General features: G+C 36.0%; 1 protein-coding gene across 1 annotated transcript; it reads right to left on the minus strand.

The window, feature by feature from the left end:
• Window positions 1-5,779: 5,779 nt before the first annotated feature.
• Window positions 5,780-11,511, minus strand: LOC149808255 (cell division control protein 42 homolog). Its single transcript, XM_089975485.1, has 3 exons — window positions 11,245-11,511; window positions 10,658-10,716; window positions 5,780-9,203 (listed from the first exon to the last, which is right to left on the minus strand). The coding sequence occupies exons 1-3, from the start codon at window positions 11,504-11,506 to the stop codon at window positions 8,820-8,822; spliced, it is 705 nt and encodes a 234-aa protein (XP_089831611.1). The 5' UTR covers window positions 11,507-11,511; the 3' UTR covers window positions 5,780-8,819.
• Window positions 11,512-14,813: the final 3,302 nt, after the last annotated feature.

Here is a 14,813-nt window from a genome sequence, read left to right on the forward strand (position 1 = left end):
CCGAGAGTAGCAGAGCAATTCGAAAAAATAAAAACCCCTCATGAAAACATCATCAACACAGTATACACAATTCGGCATGGATCATTCGATTGGACTCCTACACAGAATACAGTAAATATTACCGCAACTGTTAAGGGCATTTATCGATTGACACTGGTTTCAATGATGCAGTTTAATATATTATCGTCGAGTTCATCCGGGTTTAACAATACAATATCAACAATTATAGACAGGAACGCAACTGAACAGTTTACAATTTATGCCGTTGATGGAAATTTAGCCGGGGCAAACATCACATGGTATGTGGAATTTGTAGCGAATCTAATTAATTAAAAACACTAGCTCTTTTAAAATAAAAATGACCACCAGGGTAATTGAATCAGAGGTATCACCGACGTCACATCAATATCGATTCGATACCGCAAAAGAATTCTCCGCGAACTTGAAAACGCTTTCCGAACAATACCGCGCAAAAATAAAAAAATACCGCCGAAAAATAACCGCCATCGACGCGGTCGTGTACTCGGTGTCGGGTATAGTAGCCGGTACCGGTGTTATTTTATCCACGGTGACCACGATAGCCCCGATCGCTGTTCCAATCGCTATCTCCGCGATGACAACAATTGCTGGAGTCGCCAACGCAATCACTAAAAAGATATCATCGTGTTTTCAGAAAAAACTCGACGAGTATACAGTAAAACATCAAATAGTATCCGACGCGTACTCGAAATTATCCGGGTTGATCTCGTTGTCGATTGATAATTTGTTCATATCCGATGTTGAATTCTCCACGATGGTCCAGTTGTACAGCTCCGCGATGTCAAAAATCGAGGATTTTCAACTGGAAGCCGGAACCACTTCAATGGGCTCTGGTTGTTGAAATTAGACACTAAAAACAACGAATAATAATAATGTCGCTGAACCCCGAAGGGTTTCAATTACTTCAGCGGATCGCGGAGAACACCACTCCGGTACAAACAAGTATGATATCGATAACGTCAACGAAACCCGAATTCAGTGTGAACTTCCCATCACCGGTTCCAGTGAAGGAAATAGCGCTGGCAAAATTGCGAATATATCACAGTTGGCCTAATATCCGAGCGGACGCATTTAACGGACAACAACCTAATAACTCGCTGGTTTTTGCATGGACAAATAAACCCGATGGGGCCCCAGACTGGAAGGAGGTTACAATACCAACTGGGTCATACCAAATAGAACAAATCAATAAAGAATTTCAACGCAGGATAAAATCGATCACAGGAAAAGAATCAAAAATCGCTATTACGGTTCATGAACCGACGTTATCGTCGACGATTGAAATAAGCACACCGGGGTATATGGTTGATATTTATGGTAGTTCAATAAGAACCATACTAGGATGGCCTAAGAATCCACCTTATGAAATCTCCGCGGACTTGCACACGAATGAGCAATCGTATCATGAGATTACCCCCCGGTATCGACCTGATTGGTCTATTATAAAAGGCGCGTTATTACCCAGCAAGTTTATATTTCGAGACAGGAATACCATGCAATGGGAGTTTCCGCATAAGAAAACTCCTAAATTGTTCGCGTCGACCACAGTTGGTTTAAATGATATCACTGATGCGTTTGCCGAGATTAATCGTATTTACCAATCACAACTAGAACAGCTACGGGAAACAAAAGCACGAAAACACGTTAAGGTGTTAAATCAACTTATATCAGACATGGAATATATCAATGAACGAATCGTTAAAACAATATCCGATAGCAGCGATGATAATAAACAACGATTCCTAACCGAGTATAATATCGCAGAAGCCGATTTACCCGATTTCAGGTTTCCAGGATACAACGCGCCAGAACTAAGAAAGTCTCTTAATGATTTTCTCAGTCCATCAACTTATATCCTCAAACACGATAACGGAGATGATGGTAGGCATATTGCCCCGTACAACGTAAATATCGCATCGGTGATAGCAATTAATCTAGTGTGTGATGCTATTGAAGGGAGTTACCAGGTAGATACCAATCAATCAAATCAAGCTCAACAGGGATATATCCTTTATTCATTTTCACCAACAGCCCCTCCGGGATTTTTAATCGTTGAGAATCCGATTAATCCGGTCTATATGCGATGCCATAATCGGTTTTTAACGAGAATTAATTTTAGAATTACCGATCAGTCAAATAACCTAATTGATCTACAAGAGGAGGAGTTAGTGATCATTCTGTTTGTAAGATCATAGCAGCAGGGGGGGCGATGACATCGACGCGATCGTCGCTGTGTTTACCGGACGCTGACGACGCTGGGATCGGCGCGCAGAAGGTATTAATTAAACCAAATGACGTTCCGGACAATTGTCGATTTGACCCCCTCGACGATGACAACGACGACGACGTCGTTTTTTTTTTACCAGGCGCTGACGACACCGGATCCGCTGAGTGCAGAAAGTAACAATTAAACCAAATGACTATTCAGACAAATGTCCGATTCGCCCCCCCCCCCCCCCTGCTGCTACACGTAATGGTCAACAAGTACTGGTTGCCTGTCTTGATCTTAGGCAAAGGACCAACACGGTATAGGCTACCATCATTCCTGCTAAATGGTTCATCAAATGCTGGAATGGATTGCAGATGAGCCTTAGGAATCTTTTGACAAGTGTCACAAGCTATACCGTATTTAGAAACACTACTTTTAATTTTAAACGAATAAAAATAATTCAAGATCTTGTGATAATTTTTACTGACTCCAAAATGAACAGTCAAGGGAGTATCGTGGGCTAGATTAGGAACTTCCTGTCGATGTGACATCGGAACGACAATTTGATAGCTAGCCGACCATTCGTCACCTCATAATGACCCATTTTGTCACAAAATAAGGAACTGAACTTTTATGACTTCAGCTTTGCTAATATCCCTTTGAAACAAACAGGAGAACTCAGGATCTTTTTCCTGTTAGACAGGAGTGATTGTCTTTTGTCACTCTGGTTAGAATAGAGAGAATGAGTAGTAAAAGGAGGATGACTGGTCAATATCCATTGATTAATCAATACTAGGGGCAAAGGTGACGTCATCAGAAGGCTAATCAATAAATATGTCAGTTAAAGGAATAATTTCCCGATTATCATTCTCAAGATCTCTTTCTTGCCACATGCCTGGTAACTGCACGAGCAGGATATAAATCATGGACTTTTATTAAGAATAGGATCAAATTTTTGATACAGTCAAGGCTTGTCAGTTACAAGTGGATTAATCACGACTTTATCTCCAGCTAGGTCATTGCCAAGTAATAAATGAATACTCTCAACAGGTGAAGAATTCGCTTCCCCCGCAGTCACGGGTCCTGAAACTAAAACCGTTTAATACATTGGCATATTTCAAATATATTCTAGTTTGCGCTGCTCCTTGACAAAAAGACAAATAAGACAAACCATGTTTTTAGCTTACCCATTCTGTCCATAAGACCTGTCATTTGTATTATTTTTGCCTTTATCTGGTCGGGTTTTGAGACATTCTGAATATTGGAATGAGAGTAGTTAAAAATAGAAGAGGCGGATGAAGGAAGTCTACCCAAAGCAACAGCAAGAAAAAACAGCTTTCGGTATTAAATTACTAAAGTGGTCTAAAAGATAATTCAGTGTATCTTTTCCTTAGTCATTTTAATTAGCATTTATTGTTTCAATTCGTTTTGTAGACTATTTCCATCCAATTTAATTAATTCATAATCTTCAACTTTGACAGAGTATGAAATAATAATGTGAATCATGCACATGGAAGCTATAGAAGTATTGAAATCAAATCAGCATTAAACAGGTTTCAAATGCTATATGTGTCAGAGTAATTATTCACCGTTTCCCATTTGATGAATTACTTCAGTACAAAGCTTCACAGTATGCTGAAGACTGATTTCTTTCTCTACCTGACAATCAAACGGAACAAAATAATACTGAATGCAGTAGTTATCGAATAAGTATTTATTTGAAAAAAGTATTTCAGTGTTATGAATGTTACTCTGCTTGTAACGCAAAGACATGTATACAAAATATTAAAAAGGGAAAGCAGAAGTTTTAGGAAATTAGCCAAAAGAATCCCTTTAGGCAACATTCTCTCTCTCTCTCTCTGTTTTTATGTCTGTCTGTCTATCTATGTATGTATCTATCTATCTATCTATCTGTCTATATGTCTGTCTGTCTGTCTATCTATCCATCCATCCATCCATCCAGCTATCTATCTATCTATCTATCTATCTATCTATCTATCTATCTATCTATCATGCATGCATGAGAAGGCACACACTGGGACGTATGAAGTTTGACCTAAATGGCCGTCACCTACGTCCGACTGCCAATGTATAACATATACTAATTCGCCATTTAAATATTTTCCAAACATTTTAATGCAATTTCCAGAATGCAAATGATCTTGTAATCTAATTCACATGTGGTTCGCGCCAACACTAAACATACTGATTTTAAATGATGCAGTTTACAAATGAGTAGGGCGTGGTTTTCTCTGCGTTGGCAGTAGGCCAGTTCAATGCCTACATACATTATTATATCCAGCGCTAATTTGAACTAGGCCAATAAACGATAAAATATATAAACCGGTTGCTTTAAAATTAGTATTTGGACGTGTGAACGCATTAATATTGTAATACCTATTGGTACCATGATGTCGAATCACTTTAAAAGTATCGTCTCAAAATTAGATCAGAAAAATGAGTGCTATTATACAACATTTCAATTTATTGCGGTTGAAATTTTTGTATGCAGATTTATATCGACCGTTCTCGTGTATAAATGCGACGTCCTATTTCCGCGTCATGCCTAGTACCGCGGCATCTGAGGATTTTAGAGAACCGCAAACAAACTGATACAGAGGCTATCTTTTCCTGCACGAGTCACACATTCGATTTCAATCAGTATTACATTTTCCATTGTTCAAGCGAGATTAAGGAAAACGTTGTTAAAGTCCCTTTTGGATATGATTTCTAAGTAGTAATGTGAAATATGACGTACCGGTTGAACAAATTAATGAGACTTGAATTAAAATTTTACATTGTAAAACTTTACGAGCTGTTTGAATCTATATTGAATGAGCGCGAATAATAAAACAGATTTCGCATGCTTTAGCAAGCACGCATAAGCCTTAGTGAAAACAAACGAAAAGAGTTATACTGTAAACATTCTGTTTCTTATATACCCACCTTATTGTACGCAGTAATGAGTTGTTATTGGGGTGGAGTGTGGTGAGGGTTTGGGGAGCGAAAACAAAACAAATATCTAACCATCCTTGTGTTCTTACTATAGATAATAGGAAATGTAATTAGATTAAATTTAATCTGATGTCTCTTTACGTTTATAGCTGACACAGGTTAGTAACTCCCGCATTGTGATATCACATGACTATGATTGATAGCCAGCGATGATGCATGTACATTCCAATATCCAGCGGGGACGTGATTTCTCTAGCTGGCGTGTGGCTACGGCGTGGTCTTTTTTACTCAAGAATGAATGAAACAGTTCCTTATTACACTGTGGAATTATTTTGCCAATGAACTGGCAGAATAATTTGAATTTATATAAAGAATAATACTAAATGTCATGCGTGTATATGTTTTTTAAAAAAAGTTTTTTTTTAAGATATATTATCAGTAAGTCCAAATTTGAATCCTCATGAACACACACACACACACACACACACACACACATCTGTGGGTACCCATTCCCTTCTGAAGTTGCAAGAAGAAAATAAACCCGTGAAGAACTGAGTAACGTTAAGCAACAAGATAGATTCGTTATATTTTTATTTTTGTTTACAAACATTAGACAATTTATTTCACAATGCTGACCAGCAGCCATGTAAAAACGACACTAATAAGAACAAACAATCAAGTAATAAATAAATAAATAAATATGATGTAAGCACGGTAACAATAGAATGAACATGACGATATGTTCAGTCGTCGCATAATAAAACGTTATCAACTGTAACCCTACGTGCCATAGTATAACAAACAGAAAACAAACTTACACTGTATTATTCTTAATATATATTTCTGTTGAGTAGTGTACAGAAAAATGTATCTTGTGCCAATAATTTTTATTTTTAATATAAAATAGACCAACATCGCACAAATTGATTTCTACAATGTCGCATGTATTGATTTATTTTAAAAAGCCCAGCTTGTCCGAAAATGTTAAGAAAAATATGCCAATATAAAATCGGTCATAAATATCAAATTATAAATATCATTTATTTAAAATGTCCTTCTAATTTTCAAATTGTTGCCACAAGTGTTAATAAAATGGCTGTGTATATCATATCGTTGTTTTGGCTTAATCTGGGAAGGAAACCTATCTAGATAATTACTTTCGAGCTTGAACAGTTAGATAATTACATGTAACAACACACGTGATATATTAATATTACACATAACAACATATGTGATACATTAATATTACACGTAACAGCACATATGACACATTAATATTACAAGTAACAATACACGTGATACATTAATATCGCACGTAACAATACACGTGATACATTAATATCGCACGCAACAATACACGTGATACATTAATATCGCACGTAACAATACACGTGATACATTAATATCGCACGTAAGAACACGCGATTCATTAATATCAATCCTTTTAATATTACATTTCTATATGCTATAAAAATTATATTAATTATTTTAATGAATATCCGTATATCAATTATGACAAAATGCAAACTTATTACAAATGTTGACTTGATGTTGTAAACTATGAATGAACTTGTACAAATATATGTACTTTTTCCTATTGATCGATAGTGGAAATGGAATGTAGATTAAACTTTGGAGTGAGGGAATGGACTTCACGGGTAGAAGGAAAATATACGGGATGCTGTACCCTGGCAGCTATATAATCGTCTTACTAAAAGAGTCCACAGGCAAACGTCACAGACCCAGTTCTACAGTTGTATAATGTGCCAGTAGATATAGGTCCGCCGTGCAGATTGTTAAGAGAAGTCAGTGGAACAAACAACAAACGACTTGATCTGCCGGCGCAATGTGTGACGGCAAAATTGGGTCCACGTTGTTTGCAGCTGGACTCGTCTTATAAGCAAGTATAGACAGTGTGAAGATAATCTAACATAACTAACATTCTTATAAGTGGCAGTTTATTCAAATGTTGGCATTTGTAAACTCCCAAAATTAACGAGAACACAAGAAACTCACTAGAAACAAAATATATGCAAATTCTTTGCCATTAATAATAATAATAATAATAAACAAATTGTCTGGCACTAGCTCCATGTCTAGCTAGTGTGAGAGAGTTGTGCTGAAACCATAATATGCAAATAACTCAAAACCTGTATTTGTGCTTACTTCTAATACATAAGGCTTCCCATGCCGCAGGAACATAACTTTATTAATTTATTAATTTATTTATTTTGTAGTTTGAATTATTCGACAGATGACATTCGTCAATAATATATCAAGATATATTGTTAATTTTGTTAAAATGTCTCTTACACTTAAAAAAAAATATTAATAAAACTGTTTATCTCTATTCATAAATGTATATATCTGATGGATAAGAAACACTGTCAACTGGAATACATTCAGTGGATGATTTCCGATTGGACGAAGACGCAAACGAATTGTTCGACAGATGAAGATAATATATCACTTCTTATCGCAGCTGACGTCCGATATATATGCAATCTGTCAAAAGCAATTACACAACAGAACAGTTGATTAAAGTATCTCGTATTCGAATAAGTTTAAAACGCTTGGCATGCATACGTACTCTCGTATTCGAATCGATCTGATAACAATCAAATTTACTCTGGTATGCGTGAAGATCTGACAGCGACCGCTTAAGGGTTATATTCTGATGACCCATGTTATTACAAAATAGCTAATTTTATCTTCGAGCTTAGACTGATAATCAATATGTGCCAAGTGGTTTGATTCACTTTCTAATTTCTGAAAGCTGCATTTTCATTAGCTAATTAAAAGGTCATCAGTACATGAACCCTAAGCGTTTGCTGTCAGGTCTTCACGTAGAACAGTGGAGATCTGATTGTAATCAGGTTGATATTCGAATATGATGTTAAGCTCATTGAATGCATACATACTCCCACATTCGAATAAGATGTTAAACGCAATGCTTGAATACATACTATGATGTTCAAAAGTGCGATTATACCTTTTACACACATACATTCTATATAATGTGGCATTTAAGAAAAGAAACACAGTACAAAAGTTCTTGGTATGATCATGGTAGGTTTGTCGAGTATTCTCTACACTGTCCAAGGACAGACTTCAATAATTGTCTTCATTGACCCATTCTCAGGTGAAGTTGACCATGGCCTTACTAATTATTGTTTCATCTCTGATTGCTTGATGGTTATCAATGATTATCTGACATTTGGTATGACAGGATAATGAGTCAGTCATGAAGATGTTGTCCAGTAAACTCTAACGACTGTGATGGATGACTAACATCGGTCACCCACAACTCATTGGTATTTCTTATTTCAGTCATGGTAAGCAAATAATCAATCGCTTAGTTCTGTTCTAAAAAATTAGGTCACACATTTTGTCAGAATCGTATATCTATTATTTCATTGGATACGTGTATCAGTTAGGATTGGAAGAACGATATTAACCTTTGAAAATCGAAATGCCTTTTGTGGAAGAAAAGTCCGTGGTTCTGAATCGTAATGTAAACCCCGAGAAAGGCCATGTTCAAAGGTCCGGATGATTACAGACGTAGCATACGATTGGTATCGGGCTTGGCATCAAGTCAGTTCTGCACACAAAAAAATCATCGCCCAAGAATTTTGTGGAAGATGTTGGACTTCTTTTTTCTGTATTTCAAAGCAGTCAGAACCGCGTTCTGAAACACCTCTGTGACACCTTTGCACAGAACAGACGAACATTCCACAAAAGATTCTGCGCCAATTTCTTTGCCCAGTTCATTACCTTCTTCTGTTGTAACAACGCTGTCCATTTCACAATTGATCGTATTTCTAAGGTCTGTCTGAGTTCCCACAAGAATTATTGGCTTTCGCCTCTTCATGAAACCTTTAGCTTCCGGTACCCAGAATTCCCGGACATTTTGGAATGACTCTCTATCAACTACAGAGTAGCAGACGACATATACCTCACTGTCCTTGTACGTGTAGGCTCTTAGTCCTTCATAGTCATGCTGCAGAGGAAATACATTTTCTTATTATAAGTAATCATTATATAGAACAATATATTCTACCATACGATTTAATTTTAACTGAAGTCAAATAAGTAAATTCACATAAAAAACATTTGCTTAATAAGACGTTGTGTGACTAAAGCAAAGGTTTAAATTCTCATATTAATTGAAACATTTTCCCTCATTTGCTCTCTCTCTCTCTCTTCGTCTTATCTCTCTCTCTTTCGTTCTTTCTATCTATATCTATCTATCGTTCTTCCTTTCTTTCGACCTTTCCGACATATCATTCAACCTTGTCAATTTAAGGACAATCAGCTTGGTCCTGGTGTGCGAACAGTCCTATCATGTTTCAATATGCGAGTCTCATGTGTAAAATGTGAATCAAACCATCAGACATATACAGTGACTTCGAGCCAAAATGTCGCTGAAATTGCACTTTGAATTTACTGGGCCATACAAATCATATGATTTGATTTAAGACGTAATTTAACACGGATTATTCACCATTGTGGTACTTATGGAGTAAATGATAACATCATAATATCCAGTAAAATTTTACCTCCCAGCCATTGCTATCTCAATGGAATGTGAATTTGCAACACGTTAGAGATAATAAGTGGATCACATGAAACCATGTGACAGTACAAGAGATCACATTCTGTCGCCTCTTCTCTTCTACAACACATCCTGATTAATTTACATTGATTAAGTCTCCGCCATTTAAACATGAAAATAAAATAGTATTTACTTGTACTTCGACACTGTGACTTATTTCAGCAAATTTTGAAGAAACTCGACAATGATACTGATGATTGTTTAGGACTTTACTCGAGGTCTGAGAAAGTTTAAGCCATGTATGATTCGGTTGCGGATCGAACCAGGTATCAAGGGCGCTTGCTGTACGTAGTCATCGGGTTGCAAACGTGACGATCTCTGGATTGTAAGCAATAATAAGTTACACAAATACGACGCATGTTAAAGCTGAGCTCATTGTGGCTGGTCAAGGCAAGTGAGGAAAAATGGCGGTTCTCATGGGTTCGCTCAGGCATCAGTGATACTAGATGTACCCTACAAAAACTAAATTCGCTACCTCGCGTGGAGAAAGTACAGCTAAACTTCCAACAAAATTTGACGCGTAATACGTAAAATCTTAGCGCTATTCAAGTCGAGACCACATATCAATTTACCTGTACTTACTACATGCGGTCGATCAACACGATGACACGGCGCATTTTTCAGTGTATATTAACTGGAGGTGGGATTTCAAACCGCAGGGTTTTATATAGGTTTATTGGGGGAAATTTATGCGTTGAGTTGCTGACATATTGCTCTAGCAAAGTTAACTTCGTTTGATCGAGATATATAATAACCTTTAGATTAAAAACTGAGATTTAGAAATTCTACAAGTCAAGGATGCTTTAGAACTGGAAGAAATGTCTGTCTTTTAATCTTACCTGCCCAGCAGAATCGAAGATGCTGACCGTGTACTGTTCGCTTTCCACCGATACTCGACCTGTGATGGGATATTGAATTATAGTTTCTACAAAAATATTGCATGCTCAGACTATAAACGACACTTCTCTCTCTCTCTCTCTCTCTCTCTCTCTCTCTCTCTCTCTCTCTCTCTCATACACACGCACATCACTTGCATCGAGAAAAAAAGGGATATTCACTTTCATGTATGTTAGTCTGTCCATTCGTTTATATGTATCTTTGTAATTAACGGCTGAATCTTTGATTAAGTGGATTATATGCCCATCCTAGGACAGGAATTCAAAAAAGTAAAAAGTAAAATTCGAACTCGCGACCTCTTGATTGGCAGCTGTGACGCACTTAAAGACACATGTGGAAATGTATTAATATATTAGATACACAATTTAACATAAGAGTTTCGATATATATCTAAATAAAAATAAGAATATTGCACTCTAATGAATTTGTCACACAAAAAAGATCCGGTGCATGTAGGACAATTATCTTAAAGAAAATATAATTCCTAACATGGTATGTATGATGTGAAAAGGCTTGGTCATTTACTTACCGGCATAATTTTCGAATACTGTTGCTACGTATTCGTTTGGCAAGTTCTGCCCTAAGAAGGAGAGTGCCATTGTAGACTTTCCTACCATTCCGTCTCCAACTATTGCACACTGAACTATTCTCTTGTCTACCGTCCGAACAACCATTTCTATAACACAGATATTTCTGTTTGGTTCAGAATAGCAAAGTATACACAGTGGTTGTTCCTCGTTGTCATGAATCACAGCGGTACAGAGTACAGGCGGCATGAGTGAATGGGCCATAGAGGTTTTATACTCCCTCCATATAGATCAACCAATCCACGAACAGTAAATCATATTTATCGAGATTTTCCCAGTAAAGAAGGGCGGCGACCTGGAAAGCAAATCGATAGCAGAGTTGTTTGTTAGAAAACCACTTGACTTGCTTTATAAAAAGATAAACTGTAGTTACTGTATTGATAGTAAATTCCTATGTTAACGGGATAAATAAACTTCGAATGACTTGTAAATACGCTATACTTCACCATATACGGTGACTAATGTTTTAGTAACTGTAACTTTTATGTAATTTGAATTTTCAGATTGATTGCTTTATCTCTTTCTATTTTTCATAGCAATGCTAAATTTTGTAAGTCAAAGTGTAAGCACACTGTAATGTCGCGTAGTATTATCAAAGTGTTTTTATATATATATAAAGACCTACCTCCTCCCCACCCCCATGCGTGGTAGGCGTACACGATGAATTAAGATTTCAGTGCTCAGGAAAAAAGTTTTTACAAAGTACGCGGGAAAAGATCGTTATATAAGGAACACAGTGTAACAATATTTATAGAAATAGTCGTTTGTAGTAAATATTTAAATAATTCAATTAACCAAAAATGTAGGTATCTTGTATGAAGTTGAAGGACAATCGGGAATACTTTATAGAAAATTGGGAACCAGTCTGGAACTGGTTGAACATAAATTAGAGTATATATAACGGTTTAGCTGGCCAGGATTGGTTGATAATATAAGTTTTTTGGGTTTTTTAGGATAAAGAATATTTTGAGAGTTATCCTAGTTGAAAGTGAAAAAATAGTGACATTGTTTTATTGGTTGAATTTCAGTCTTAAGTTTAGAACAGTCATTGCTGAAATTAGCACACGATTCTTTGCCCCGGAATTGAAAGCACGTGTTTCAAATGCATGTTGGTCCAGAAAATGCCGCCACACTCAGAAATTTAAAGTTATTGAACTGAATTAGTATCGCGAGTCCTAAAAATCAGGCTCTTTCTGCAGCCACGCATACGTCTTACATACATTCTCTCTCTTTATCTCTCTCTCTTTCTCTCTTTTGCTTATTTTACCAAAATCAAAGATATATACGTCCATAAATCAATTCAATCATCCATTAGTTTATTCATTTTGTCGTTTCTTTGTCAATCTATCCAACAACGCGATTGAAAGAATATATTCTTTATAAATGAACCGAAAAACAAGATTTTCATGTTGCTTGTCCTTTGTATCTCGCAGATTATGAGAATATAGAAAAATCAAACCTACGCAAAAAGAGGAATAAATATTCACAGTAAAACACAAGAAAAATATTCGTCCATTGTTCAGTTCAAGACGTTCAGTCTTTGCATCGATGCATTTTAGACAAAAAATATCCTGATGATTCTGGAACATTTTTCACCATCATAAATGTTAATGGTAAGCCTATCCCAAAGAAATTTGACCAGTACATTTATAACCTCAAACTTTAACTAATCTGATGTCTGTATTCGAGACTTAGAATTTAAATTCAGTTTCAACCAATCAGATGTCTGTATTCGAGACTAAGTTGAAGACAAGACTCACGTTATGTTAGTGAAATAAAGGCAAGATATTCCGTGTAGGTAAAAGTTGTTGTTGTCGTTGTAGGGTTTAACGCCATTTTTCAGGACAAGATAGGCTATACATGGTGGTCAGTATAAATGGTTGAAGATGAAATCCGGGCAAACATCGGAAAGAACCACCGACCCACGAGAAGCTACTGGTAAGCTTTCTCACATACCCACATTGGCCGAACCCGAGACTCGAACCCATGCAGATTGAGGCGAGATGGCAGCTCTTTAGACCGCTTGGTAAAGATAAAAGTAATATTGTTAAATTCCAGGCATGGTTAACTTTTGTGTCAACCATTTTATTGCAATTATGCGCGTGCGTCCATGCATCTGTGTGGACTTTGCTCAATTTGCCCCTGACTTTGAATCGCAGGAGAAATTAAAATTGTGGCAAGATAACTTAAATTTTTAGAAATGTCCAATGTTGTCTTGTAATAACAAGTTATGATCAAGCGGTGGCAAATTTTTTTAAAAAATAATCTCCAAATCAAGAGATTGGTTGCGATGAAGGTAAAAAATGCGTAAAATAATCATTTAAGAGCCAGCAATCTAATTGGGATTTGTTTAATACAAATTTCTTTTGAATTTCTAACTTCATACTCTAATAAACTATACATAGATTCTTGTACGATCCCATAATGCATTTGGTCTGAATCAAATGCAGTAAAGGAGTTTCTTGTAGAAATATAACTGCAGAAGCATTTGAAATGTGATGACGAAACACCAGCATTCACTATTTACAATAGCTAGATATTTAATGAAGATGGTCGATTGAATTATATTACACCCGTTTGTACACAAACAATATGCATTTTCTGTGATATGTCTTATAACCGGAACATATTAAATTAATTAAATTAATTAAATTAAATATTAAACAAAATAATATTTGTATTAGGAACTTCTGACTAGTTTGTTTTCTTATTTACCAACCATATTGGTATTATTCAAAATAAAAACAAACGAACTGTAGAATAATTTTTGATGGATATACAAAATTATCGACAGAAATGCAGCATATCCACTAACTGGAAAAATATATCTTCTAAAACGTAAAAAAATATACTCTGTTGAATCTCGTTATCTTGTGAGTTTAATTTAACTGTTTAAATAACCTTATAAGTATATCTAAATTTCTTCCAATAACATGGTACTCCTTTTATTCTGACTGCCGATTCTTATACAGCCAAATACGATTCACCAGTACGAAACATATCAAAACATTGTTGATTGGAAACAAGTTTAAGTCAATCCTAAATAATCATTATTAATAAAAACATTATTGATTTTTTTTCTCTCAGAGATCATATTGATCAAGGTGCAATTCTACTTGGAGCTATAATTAAGTATGTCTGTTTACAACTGGTTTTAAAACAAATCTGATATGTGATCACAATCGGCATGGTGAATAAATATTTATTCCTGTGTCTGCTCCTCCATGATGGTGACATACATGTTTGCGAACCCGTCCCCTGACAACCGCCCATCCTATCAACTGTTACAGATGTATATATTCATACAAAGATAAAAAATTCTATTATGGCTTGTCAAAGAAAGTATTCCTGTTTGTGGCGGTAGCCAATTATAGAAAAGTTCTTTCGTTCAGTCCTTTACCCAAGAAAAAGAAAATTAATATTAATCAATGTGGCTTTATCCTGGACAAAGATTTCAAATGAAATCCAATAACAGAATCAACCCATTACTCTTGAACTTATCAATGATATA

Source organism: Sinohyriopsis cumingii, chromosome 1 (genome assembly GCF_028554795.1).
Source record: "Sinohyriopsis cumingii isolate HCF-2022 chromosome 1, ASM2855479v2, whole genome shotgun sequence".
NCBI classification, from domain to species: Eukaryota; Metazoa; Mollusca; class Bivalvia; order Unionida; family Unionidae; genus Sinohyriopsis; species Sinohyriopsis cumingii.